The 13,735-nt window shown below is 36.6% G+C and overlaps 1 protein-coding gene across 11 annotated transcripts in view; it reads left to right on the top strand.

Moving 5' to 3' along the window:
- Dmd (dystrophin) overlaps positions 1-13,735 on the top strand; it is a 2,251,111-nt gene that overhangs the window by 530,070 nt on the left and 1,707,306 nt on the right. For all 11 annotated transcript variants that reach the window (XM_076562037.1, XM_076562042.1, XM_076562041.1 and 8 more), the window contains exon 6: positions 2,092-2,264. In XM_076562037.1, the coding sequence (XP_076418152.1) occupies positions 2,092-2,264 (173 nt within the window). The remainder of the gene's footprint in view (positions 1-2,091; positions 2,265-13,735) is intronic.

Genomic DNA, 13,735 nt, shown 5'->3' with positions numbered 1-13,735 from the left:
ATAATTTTAGAATATGCAGTGAAAGATTTTATATTGTATATGATTATTTGACCTATTTATCCACAGGGTAACTGGGTAAATAATTAGGTCAGAAATGAATTACAAAATTGGACAATATACCCTAAGAAAGAGAAACAGCTATCAACAGATTGTGTCACATATATGCATAGATTTCATAATCTTCAAACTATCACCATATTTACAAGTGTTTTAAAATCAGATTTTATATTATATCTCACAATTTACATTTAACAGTTCATGAAAGACTAATAGGAGATGTTAAATATATATTTACTGCAAAGGCAAATATTTGTTAATCTCTTCATGGAGAAAAAAAACATCCAAAACAAAATATCATATTTATAATGCACATTAATGCATGATGATCACACATACATCATCACACCACACTTTTGTGCACATGGTCCTTACGTTTCCCCAAAGGAAAGCCATGTAGGTAAGCATTAACATTGATGACATTTACTTATATACTCTTTCAAGCATCTCCTAATGGATCCATTTTAGCTTTTAAAAGAAAAAGAATAGTCATTTAATAGATTCTGTAGATTAAAATATCTGTAATGAAGTATCACTGCAATCTTAAAATTCATAAAAAATGTTTCAAATGCGCATTTGCAGCGGACTGTTTGGTTGAATGAAAGTTTGAAAGTCAATAAATTGTTGAATAACGTTTGCATCTACTCAGAGACTAGGAAACAGTTGTCCTGAAAGCAATTAATAAAAGGAAAACTAAGGCATGCATGTATAGCTGTTAGGCATACATATTCCTTTTTTACATATTGTTAACTTGTTGATTTTTAAAAATTCAAACAGGCAAACATTTTCAGTCCAGTCAGTGTCTGAGAGTTATCACAGCTGTGGTGAAATATCACAGCCAAAGTAACATGAGAAGGAAAGGCTTTATTTAACTTACAGTTTCACATCACTATTCACTATTGAAGGAAATCAGGACAGGAACTCAAACAGGTAAGTGAACTGGAGGCAAGAGCTGATGAAGAGGGCATGGAAGGGTACTACTCACCAGCTTGCTCCTCATGACTTTCTCAGTCTTCTTTCTCACAGAATTCAGGACCAGCAACCCAGGGAATGTCCCAGCTACAATGGGCTGGGCCCACAAAATCAATCACTAAGTACGAAAATGCCCTACAGGCTTGCCCCTAGCCTAATCTTATGGAGGTAGTTTCTTAATTGAGGTTCTCTCTTGTCATATAAATTTAACATGTATCTGGAAGACCTAAAACTAGCCAGTACAGTTAATAAACACAAAGTACATTATTTTTCAAGTTATAAAATGAATCTAGAGTATTTGAATTTTACTCTATTTTGGATTATTCTGGAAACAATCTTCTTTGTGGAGATAAATAATCTGGTGAATAAAAGGATAGGTAGCTTGCTGAATTTCATATAGTAAGTTAATAGAAAAGGAAAAAGTAATGTGCTTTATAAAGCAATCATTTTCTTTTTAAATTTTAAATGATATAGAATTACTTCACTTTTATTCACTGTTTGCTCCCTCCAGCCCCTAATGTGTTCCTTCGACTCCCAAATTGATAGTCTCCTTTTTTTGATTATTATGATTTTATATATGTATATATGAATAAATATATATATATATATATATATATAAATACAACCTTCTGAAGCCATTTTTGTTATTTTGAACAAACATTTTCTTACTAAAACTGCTTTTTCTATTCGTAAACACTGGTGATTTATTTTGTTATTGGCTAACATTAAGTCTAATGTTTTATGCCCTCTCTTTTCTAGCCTATTGAAAGCCACAAAAACAGCAATTCTCAAAACAATAGTTTAGTATACTAGACTCTAGGGATGATATGGAGAATATTTCTGAGCCACCAATCAGACAGAATTGATTCCTAACCAATTAGAATCAATGCTGACACAATAAAATGCATTTATATATATATATATATTAATATATATATATATATATTAATCTCCTTAATACCCCAACCATTTTCCTTGAAAAGTAGGGACATTCTTTTTAAAATGTGAAGAGTACTTGATTGGAGAATGTGTTTTCTTACTGAAATTTTCTTTAACACATAGGTCAAAAATGTGATGAAAACTATCATGGCTGGGTTGCAGCAAACCAACAGTGAAAAGATTCTTCTGAGCTGGGTCCGACAATCAACACGTAATTATCCACAGGTTAATGTCATCAACTTCACCTCCAGCTGGTCTGATGGCCTAGCATTGAATGCTCTCATCCATAGTCACAGGTAAGTTTATTTTGAGATTTGAATTATTTTTTAAGTATTTATTTAGACAGTAATGATGTATTTTATTACAGTGTGGTCCCTCTGCTAGGCCACATGGCGTTAACAATATCAATCCAATTACTTATTGAAACAGATTAAGCATATTTTTATATGTTTGCTTGTTTGAGATAGGATATCTCTAGGTAGGTCTGACCTACCTAAGACTTGTGATGCTCCTGTCTCAGTTCTCAGAGTAATAGGATTACATGCTTTAAACACCGTGTACAGGATTTTTCTAATTTTTAAGTTACATATGGCTATGGTTGAAGGAGGAACAAAAATGGACACATTTTATAATGAGACCCCTAAACAGCCAGATTATATCATAATTTTGCTAATAAAGAGACTGATTGGTTTGAATAGAAACAAATCTATCAGTTTGAGCCTAGACTATCCAACTGAAAGTGGTTCCCAATTTCATGTAAGTGGTTTTAGTGAGATCACCATCCTAGGAAAAATAATATGCAGGTAAACATTTGTCATATGAAATCCAAGCTTACATAACACACATCATGATGTCCAGAAAGTTTTTTTTTTCTAGTCAGGGTTAAAAAAAACACTAAGCATTTTAGTAATCATGGCAAAAGAGGGGAATAATGAGTTTTATAACTCAGTGTTCAGGAGATCAAAAGAAACAATTTCTCTATAGCAGCAAAGTAATTTCTGTGAATTAAGGAACAGTTCTGTGGACTTTCATGAAAGTAACAGTGTCACATAGTGAACTAAGCAGTTTTTACTATAGTCCAGACATCCCATAGTTCTTAAAATGATGAAATAATTGTTTACTTTTTTTAGATAATAAAGTTGAATGTATTAATTTGAAAGAGCTCAAATAAAATTATAACCACATGGGAAAGGAGCACATAAACATCCATATTTATTTATAAAATATAGCAAACTCATACAATACTTTCATATATACAAGCTATACAGCATCATTCTACATATGATATAATGTAGTATTTTCTCCAAAAAAAAGAAATCTACTTTGGTCTTATTATTAACTGGCTATTTAAAATAGGGTCAAATGAATTGTTTTGCTTTTTTTTTTTTTTAATTAATGCCACCCGACTTCATCTTCCCAGAATCTCCATGCAGGTTACCTTTTGTCACTTACATTTATCTTTTCTTTGTTACCTTTTCTTTTTCACCAAGCTTATCATTATTTCTATACCACTCTTGCTTCTGGAGAGGGTCTGAATACAAATTTTCATTGGAGTAAGCCTGAACTCAAGGGCAAACTCAAAGTAAGCATCTTTGTCAGGTGTCATGCTCCAGCTGGGCTTAATTAGCCTCATCCAGACTGGGTTTCTAGGTAAGTGATTCAGCAAACCTGTCGGTAGAAAGGAGCCTGACTGGCCCTGATCCACACATTTAACAAGGTAAACAGACTGGTTTTCCTAAGTACAACAAAAGAAAAATTTTCACAGCTTCAAATACAGTCAGGTAAGAAGAAATAGAGCTATCGATTCTGCATCATAGGTTTATGCTCATTAATGCAGCCACATGCTTCACATTAAGGGCCTGAAGAAATATTGATCTTGCTCTTCATGTACACATTTGCAGATAAACAAAAATATTGCAGATCAGATTTTGTCCTCCTTGTTGGCTCTTTAATGTTTTTTCAAGTGGGAGACTTCTCTCCTAGATGCATGCTCACATACCATATTTGTGCATTTTCTTTTTATAATTTTTGAATGCATTTGTAAGTAATACAGGAAACATCCAGCTTGTCCTATCCCTGACCCACTCTTTCTCTGCCACAGTGTATCTGCATTTATGTATTTTCTCCCTTGGTATTGAATGAGCCATCAATAACTATCTTTTTATACATTACATGTTTAGTTTTCAAGAGGTTCTTCATAGTTGCTTAATGCTGTTTCATGAATCATCTGCCTCTTTGTCTTTGACAGATGTTAATATTGTTTATCTAAAGGAAAAACATGTTTGGACTTTCTGTTCCAAGGTGATTGTCATTGGCACTCTTAGGAATGTCATTCAGTGCCCTCATTTCAATAATTGAGAGACTAAGCTATATAGAACAAAGATGCAGAGCACAGAGACCTTGGAAATTAAAAGGTTTATGTTCAAACACAATGTCCAGTACAGTGAAGATGAAAGAAAACCAGGTTCCACTTTTACAGGAAAAAAAAGGTAACTGACATGAAATATGTACCAGATAGGAACATTAAATTGTGACACCTCTAAAATTGCAATTAAAATTTTAGGCTAACACCTTCTTTTCCTACCCCAGGACGTGGTTTAAGAAAAAGTTATCTATTATGTTACTGAGGTCTCCCTTTGGCCTAGTTCCGCTCCCTGTTACTTATGATCTGTGTTGAAAGGATTCAGGTGAGAAGACAGTAAGAATTTATTATTGAATAAATTGAGGTACAGCCTTTGGTAAATGTACAGTGTTCAAAGATGCCATTTGTCAAGGAAAACACTGTCATGGGATGAGAGTCAACAAAAGTCAGAGAGACAGTTTTATAGGCCAAACTTTGGAGGGGTGAAAATAGAGATTGGCCAAAAAAAAGACAATTTTGCCAACTTATAGTATTGACATAAGCATCATACTATTTCTTAAAGCTCCTAGAAGAAACACCTTTCCTGACATACATGTTCCTGCCTAAGTTATTGAGAAAACCATTTTAATTGACTCCTGAATTAAAGGAGAATGTGACTTAACTTTATTGTATACCAGAAAGCCAAAACAAGATAGTATGATTTTTAATCTTGTCAATGGTATAGAAAGTCATATCTCAACCAAGGGCAAAAGAGAGATTCAGATTCAGATCCAACTCATTTACCAAATTCCTGAAATTTGGGTTTCTCAATTCATAAACTGCCAATTATGAGGAAGGGGCCCATCCTCAATAACCTTTAACTCTGTTAAGATCTATCTAGCTACCTAAGAGTCATCCCCAAGAATTGAAATCCTCAAAAAATTGAGAATGTAACTACTTAATTACTTATATCTTGACCCTCCTAAGGGGCTTTGGGAAGACTTCCTCAGAAGAACTTCCTTTGTATGGTTTACTTGGGAGTGATGAATCCAGTTGGAAATTTCTAGAAGCTTGGTGATTGGAGAAGATAAAAGCATAAGAAAAGGACCTTTTTAATTCCTTTCTAGTAGTTAAGTTAACTGTTGGTCCTAAGGGCCCTCTCTGTAAGTTCTGATTAGAACCTGTTAGTATCCTGGTGAAGGTTCTTTTTTAATCATATTTCTGAATGTATTTGAAATCTCTATAATACATATTGTTGACAGACCATTGCAATTCATTGAATCTGGAGGCAGATTAGAGATTATAAGCAATAATATTCATACATATCTGAATATAGAAAAGGTCACCCATAAAGTATTTCAGAGGGCTTGGGCTTATGGCTAAATAAGGACCTAAATGAACTTCTTGGAGTTCTTGGTAGCATTGCCCTTTAGGTAAGCTGGTTCTCCTGTCAATATATTTTTTTAAGATCCATTCTTATTCTTTTTACTTATCTATATGTGTGTATTTCTATTTGAGTATATGCCATATATGTGTAGGTGCCTGAAGAAGCCAGAAGATTGCATTGGATTCCCGAAAGGTATAGTTACAGGCAGTTGTGAGCCACCCAACATGGATTCTGGGAATGACTTAATGTCCTCTGGGAAAGGAGAAAGCACTCTTAAACAATGAACAATCTCTTCAGTCTGATCCTGTATTTAGTGGATAATTGGAGGGTCTCATTGGCAAATTCTGCTTTTCCAGAGGACTGAACTCTTCAAAATAAATAAAGACAATTTAATACCCATAGATACATTTACAGATTGAATGATAATGGAGATAAAGAAAAGGTCATTATGGCGTGAAAGATATTTCAAGTTTGCAAAATAATTTTTGTTTCTAGCATTTGAAAAATACAGCATAAATAGAAACATTTAAAGATACATAATATAAGAATTTCCATGCCAGGGAAGATATTGTTTATGGTAATGGCATAAAATTTTTCTTAAAAATATTTTTTTTTATTTTTTTGAGATTAATATGATTACATCACTTCCACCTTGCCTTCCTCCCTTGAAATTATCCATTCTCTTTCAAATGCATGACCTAAACATTATTTGGACAAGAAGAATACCAACATACATGCTAACATGAAAAGGGGAAAACTCACTGAGGTTTCAACCCTAGACAAAGAACTAGAAGCAACTAAGGAATGCTAAGGGCAGGAGTAACAATGTTTCCTAGAGAAGGGCTCAACAATTGATTGGTTAGGACATATGACACCCCATTATAGCTATGAGAAGTACCATTCTGGAAACAGAGTTATCAGGAAGATCATTAGTAATATATAGTTGTCCAAATAATATCTTGCATGGTTAAGTATAATGTCTAAGGACTGATAAAGAAACATACTGGTCATTTTAATACTGGTTATAATTTCCTTTTGCATGTTTAAGACCATGTAGGTGGGCCAAATTTATCATGCTCTTTTTACTATCAAAAAAGTGAAGAATTTGAAGGAATCTTGGAATATTTAGATTCCATCAGTGTAGACAAATTTCTAAGCAGTCCTATTAAATAAAGAACATGGAGCCAAATATAGGGGTGAAAGCCTTAGAGATCTGGGAAATAGTGACAGCCACCAACCACCTTACCTCACCAGCTCTGTAGCTTCCAAAATTTGAGCTACTTCCTGTCTAACCTGCGCCTTTATTGCCTTGCTTTTCTGCCCTCTCATTGGCTCTTAGCCCAGCTACCTCACTTCCTTGTTGCTGCTTGTCTGCACAGACCTCCAGGTCTCTATGGTTGGTACTGGGATTAAAGGCGTGTGTCATCACATTTGGCTCTGTTGCCTAGTGTGACCTTGAACACACAGAGACAGACACTAGGATTAAGGTGGTGTGCTATCACTGCCTGACTTTTGTATTAATGGCCTGCTATTTCCTCTGATCTTCAGACAAACTTTATTTATTAACATACAAATAAAATATCGCCACACATCAGCCTATTGAAAACAAGGTTAGGAAAGACCACTTGAGGTTTGCCAAATCCTTCTTGATTCTCTAAACCAAGCTTCTTGAGAAGTCAAATCCTAGCCAATTGAAAAGATGGTCAGTGAGACCAACAGACACTGATTTGCAATTACATATGCCTATGGTTCCACTTCCTATCAGTTTTCACTGGTTACACGGGTATCATTTTACTGGACCTCATCTGCAATACATTCCAAGCTTAGGATGATACGATTACTGAGAGACAGAACTAGATTACTCCAAGTTTTCTCCATAGGGCTGAGTGAGATAAAGAGTATACTAGTTCACTCTTAATATTATCCATAGGAAAAAATCAATGAAGAACAACATGGATTCTGATGAACAGATACTAGCTCCCCACAAGAATCCTTAAGAGGACAGACCAAGGTGCTGAGCACACTAGTTCACTTATATCTTCCTACACAGGATAAATCAAGTGTAGAATAAAATAGGATCTGAGAGACAAAAACTAGTTCCCTCCAAGCATAATTTTTAAAATAGAGTTGAGGTGGAGAGCACCCTACATCACTCATAACTCCTGTGGGAGGACAGGTCAATGTTAGGGGGACAAGGAATCTCAAAGACAAAAGCTCCCACTAAGCCTTTGCCAAAGGACAGACTGGCATTGAGAGTACCTTATTTCACTCCTACCCTCCACCATAAGACAGATTAAGTTAGGATGCTATGGAATCTGAGAGAGAGACACGAGCACACTTCAAGCATACTTCGTAAGAACTACTGAGATGAAGAGTACATTTGTTTACTTCTCTCCTCCTCAGTAGGACAGATCAAGGTTAAGATATCATGTATTCTGAGAGACAGACATTATATCTCTCTGTAATTAAGCCTTCTCTGTAGAACAGACAGGGTAGGCTAGAACACTAATTCACTCCTTGAATGTATCCAAGGGACAGATGAAAGTTAGAACAACATGAATTCTGAGAGAGAGAAAGTAGGACCCTCCAATCCTCCTCACAGAACAGACTGAGATGAGAAGCACACTATTTCACATGTATCCTCCTTCATAGGACAGGTCAAGCTTAGCACAAAATGGATTCTGAATGACAGCTACTAGCTCCAATCAAGCTGCCTTTGTGGGACAAACTAAGGTGAAGACCACATTACTTCATTTCTAACCTTATTTCAGTACAGATACTAGGTTTTGCTAAGCTTCATCCTTAGGACAGACTGACATCGAGCACTCTAGTTCACTCTTAAAGTTATTCTTAGGACAGGTAAAGACAAGACAAAATACAGGTTAAGAAGTAGACACTAGCTCCCTCCAAGCCTCCTCAGTAGAAGAGTCTGAATTGGAGAGCACACTAGTTCATTCCTATCTTTCTCCATAGGGCTGATATAATTAAAATGACATTGATCCTGACAGATACTAGTTCCATTCAAGCCTCCTATGTAGGACAGATTGAGTGAATAGCATAGTAATTCATTCATAACCAAATCTATAATACAGATCAAGGTTAGTATACTTTTGATTCAGGATGACAGATGTCAGCATCTTACACACCAGTTCACTCTTTCCTCCTCTATATATCAAGGATAGAATATAGAATGACATGAGTTCTGAGACATAGATATGTGCTCCCTAAAGCTTCCTCTATAGGACAGATTGAGGTGCAGGAAAACAAGTTCACACCTATCCTTAAACAAAGGACAGACAGATTAAGGTTAATATAACATGGTTTCTATGAGACAGACACTATCTCCTTCCAAGCCTTTTTCATAGGAGACATTGAGTGTGAAAGCATGTTCAATCACACCCAATCTCCTCTATAGGACAGGTTAAGGTTGGAAAGATATGGATTCTGAGAGTCAGATTCTAGTTCCTTCCAAATCTCCTCCATAGGACAAACTGAGCTGGAGAGACACCCTAATTCATTTCTAACCTTCTCCTTAGGACAAGCCAAGGTTGGGATAACATGGATAGTGAAAAGAAAGGAACTACCTTCCGTATAGCCTGTTTTGTAGGGCACACTGAGGTAGATAGCACAGTAGTTCATTTGTAACTTCTTCTGTATACCCAATTACATTAGGATAGTATGGATTCCAGAAGACAAAAACTAACATCCTGCAATCTTCCTTTGTAAGAGAGTCTAAGATTAAGAGTTTCACAAGTTCATTTCTGTTCACCTAGAACACTTTGAAACTATGCTGCAGAGTAGATCATGGTTACAACAGCTTGGAATCTGAGAAGCATATGCTAGTTTTTTCTAGCACAATGGTTCTCAACATTTGTGCTGTGACCCCTTTTGAGGGTCAAATGACCCTTTCATAGGGGTCACCTAAAATAACTAGAAAACTCAGATATTTACATTAGAATTCATAACCATGGCAAAATTACAATTAAGAAGTAACAATGAAAGTAATTCTGTGTTTGAGGAACACCACAATATGAGAAACTATATTAGAAAAGTTGCAGCATTAGGAAGGTTGAAAACTACTGCTCTAGCTCTTTTTCATGGGATAGCTCGAGGTATAGAACACGCTAGGACACTCCCATAGTTATCTGTACGACCGATGAATGTGGATTCTGAGAGAGAAACACGAGGTTCTTTCAAGACTACTTGAGAAGAAAAACTGAAGTAGGATGCTCATTGCATCACTCTAACTATTTATACTATGTGTAACTATGCATACACAGGACAAATAAATATTAGAATGATGTCAGTTTTGAGAGACAGATACCAGCTCCCTCCAAGCCTCATCTGTAGCACAGACACTCTAGTTAATTGCTAACTTCTTTCATAGAACAGATTAAGATTAGGATGACAGGGATACTGAGATACACTTACTAGCTCCATCTAATCATGATCTATAGGTCAGAATGTGGTGGAGAACATACTAGTTGACTCTAATCCTCTTCAGTAGGACATATGATAGACAGGACAAAATAGATTCTAAAAGACAGGCAGGAGTGCCCTCCAAACTTCCTTCTTATGACATACTGAATTGGAGAACACAGTAGTTCATTCATAACCTCTTCAATAGGAAAGACTGACAATATATATTCTGAGACACAGACACAAGCTCACTACAAGCCGCTTTGGTACATGAGAATGAGTTGGAGTGCACATTAGTTCATTCCTTTCCTTATCTGTAGGGCATATCAAGCTTGGGAAAACCTGGGCTTTGAAAGAGAAAGAAACTATCTTCATCTGAAATTCTTCAGTAGGAGAAACTGAAGTGGAAAACATGCTAGTTTACTCTAAATCACCTCCACAGGACAGATGAAGTTTAAGATGACAGGGATTCAATGTTCCACGGGACAGACCAATTTGGATTCTGAAAGAAAGACATTAGCTCCCACCAAACCTCCTCTAGGAAGAATGAGGTAGAGAGCACACTAGGTCACCCCCTGTCCTCCTACTTATGTCAGGGAAAATGGCTGAAAACAGATATTCTGCAAGACAGAAACAAGTTCCCTCTGAGCTTTCATTGTAGGATACATGAAGGTGGAGAGCATGCTGGAACCTAACTTGTGCTTGTGACAGATCAAGGTTAGAAATAAATGCATCTAAGACAGAAACTAATTCTCTCCAGTTCCTCTTTAAAGAACAGACTGAGCTGGAGACCACACAAGTTCAGTCCTACCATACTCCTTATTACAGAACAAGGTTCAGGCAACATGGATACTGAGAGAAAAACAATAGCTACCTCCAAGCTTCTTCCATATGACATGGTGAAGTGAAAAGCACAGCAATTCATTAATTACCTCTTCCATAGAACATATCAAGTCAGGAAAGCACAGATTCTGAGAGACAGACACTAGAGCCATATAAGCTGCCTTGAAGGACAGATTGAGTTGCAGAACACACTAGTTCTCTCCTAAACTCCTCCACAGGACAGATGAAGGTTATAATGACATGGATCCAGAAATACACTAGCTTCATCCAAGTCTCCTCTGTAAGACAATCTGAGATGGGAATCAGAGAAGAACATTGCTAACATACTCCATAGGATAAACAAGTTGGGCAACAAAACATAAACTAGCTCCCTCCAACCTTCTTTTGTATGATACACTGAGTTTGAGTGCATACTAGTTCTGCTTTTTAGTATAGATCAATTAGGATTGTGAGAGATGGACACTCGCTGTCTCTGTGTATCCTTGTAGGATAGACTGAGGTGGAGGACACAATAATTCTCCCCTAACATTGTGCATGGGAAATATCAAGGAGGTTTGAACAACATAGATTCTGAGAAATAAACACTAGCTCCCTCCAAATCTCCTTCTTGAGACATACTGAGTTGGGGAACACACTAGTTCTTTCCTAACTCACTTTTTAGAACAGATCAAGGTAAGCACTATATGGGTATTGAGAAACAAAAACTAATTCCATCCAAGACTCTTTTGTAGGACACACTGAGGTCTAATACACAGTAGTATAATCCTAACCATATTGGTAGAACATACAAAGGTTAGGAAAAACTGGATGCTGATAAAGAGAAAATTTCTCCAAGATGTCTTAATAGAACAAATTGAAGTAGAGTACAGTAGTTCACTTCTAAATTCCTACATAGGAGAGATTAAGGTTAGGATGACATGGAGTCTGAGAGACAGACGCTAGCTCCTCCAATACCCCTTTCATAGGACTGACTGATGTGGAGACTATTATAGTTTATTCCTAACTTCTGTAGGATAGATGGAGGTTAGGACAACATATATTATTAGAAAGCCACTAGGTCTATAGAGGCATCCTTAGTAAGACAGGCTGTTGGAGAGTAAACTAGCTCATTTCTGTCCAACTCAATAGGACAGAGCAATTTAGGACAATATGAATACTGAGATACAGACACTAGCTCCCTCCTAACATCCTCTCTTGGACATATTTATATGTATTTTACAATAGTTCATTCTTAACTTTCTCCATGAAAAAGATTAAGATTAAAACTATGTGGTTTTTTTAGCCAGGCAGTGGTGGCACACACCTTTAATTCCAGCACTTAGGAGGCAGAGCCAGGCAGATTCTCTGTGAGTTCAAGGACAGCCTTGTCTACAGAGTGAGATCCAGGACAGGCACCAAAACTACACAGAGAAACCCTGTCTCAAAAAAAGCAAACAAACAAACAAAAATTCTGTGGTTTTTGAGAGAAGGACACTAGTTCCTCCAAGTATCCATAAGACAATCTGAAGTGAAAAATATATCACTTCACATCTAACCTACCCTGTTAAGCAGAATGAATTAGAGTGAAATGTATTCTGAAAGACAGACTAGCTCTGTCAAAGCCTCCTCTGTAAGACAGACTGAGGTTGAGAATAAACTAGCACATTTTAACATTCTCAGCAGGATATATCAAATTATGATGACATGGAGTCTGACAGACACCAGCTCCCTACAAGCCTCCTTTGTAGGAAAGACTGAGGTGGAGAGCACACTAGCTCACTTCTAACTGCCTCTGTAGGACAGATCAAGATTACTACAATTGGAATCTGAGAGACAGACACTATCACTCTCTGGGTTTTTTCATAGTAGTGTAGAGAAAGGTTGGTCAGTCCTATCCTTATCTGTAACACGGATCAATGTTAAGAAAATGTGGATTTTGAAAGGCAGGAACTAGCTCCCACCAAGCCTTCTTGATAGGACAGACTTTGGTAGAGCACATTTATTCACTCATAACCTCATCCATAGGGCAGATCAAGCTCATCACAACACTGGTTCTTAAAGACAGACACCAGCTCCCACCAAGATTCCTCTATAGGAAAGACTAAAATGGGCAGCACCTTAGTTCACTCCTATTTTCTTTAGTCAGACAGATAAATGTTAGGAAAACATGGATTCTGAGGGACAAGACACTTGATTCCTCTGAGACTTTTTCATGGACAACCTGAGGTCAAATGTAAACTAACTAGTGCTTAGTTAGTTTAATTACTTAAATTAGTTTAAGTACTTATCTATAAAACAGATCAAGTTTAGGCCAACTTTGATTCTACGAGAAAGAAACTATCTCTTTCCCAATACTCTCCAGTAGGACAAACTGAAATGGAGAGTACACTAGTTCACTCCTAATCTCCCCTATAAGACAGATCATAGATTGCATGAGATGGATTCTGAGAGACCAACATACTATCTCAATCCTTTTCTCCCTGAAAAGGACAGACTGTGGTAGAAAACATACTAATTCACTTGTAACCTTATCTGGAGAGGGGAGCAAGATTAACAAGGATTCTAATAAATGGACAATTAATCACTCCATTTCCCATCTGGTAGACAGGCTGAAGTAGAGCACAATACTTCACTTCTGACCTCCTCTGTAGGACAGATCAAGGTTACTATGTTTTAGAATCTGAGAGATAGACAATACATAGCCCCTAGCCTCCTCAGTAGAACAGGCTGGTGTAGAGAGCACACTACTTAATAACATCCTCAGTCGGACAAATTAACTAAGAACAACATAGATTCTT

Source organism: Peromyscus maniculatus, chromosome X (assembly GCF_049852395.1).
Source record: "Peromyscus maniculatus bairdii isolate BWxNUB_F1_BW_parent chromosome X, HU_Pman_BW_mat_3.1, whole genome shotgun sequence".
NCBI lineage: Eukaryota > Metazoa > Chordata > Mammalia > Rodentia > Cricetidae > Peromyscus > Peromyscus maniculatus.
Note: the sequence above shows the minus strand (reverse complement) of the source record. Positions and strands in the feature narration are given on the sequence as shown.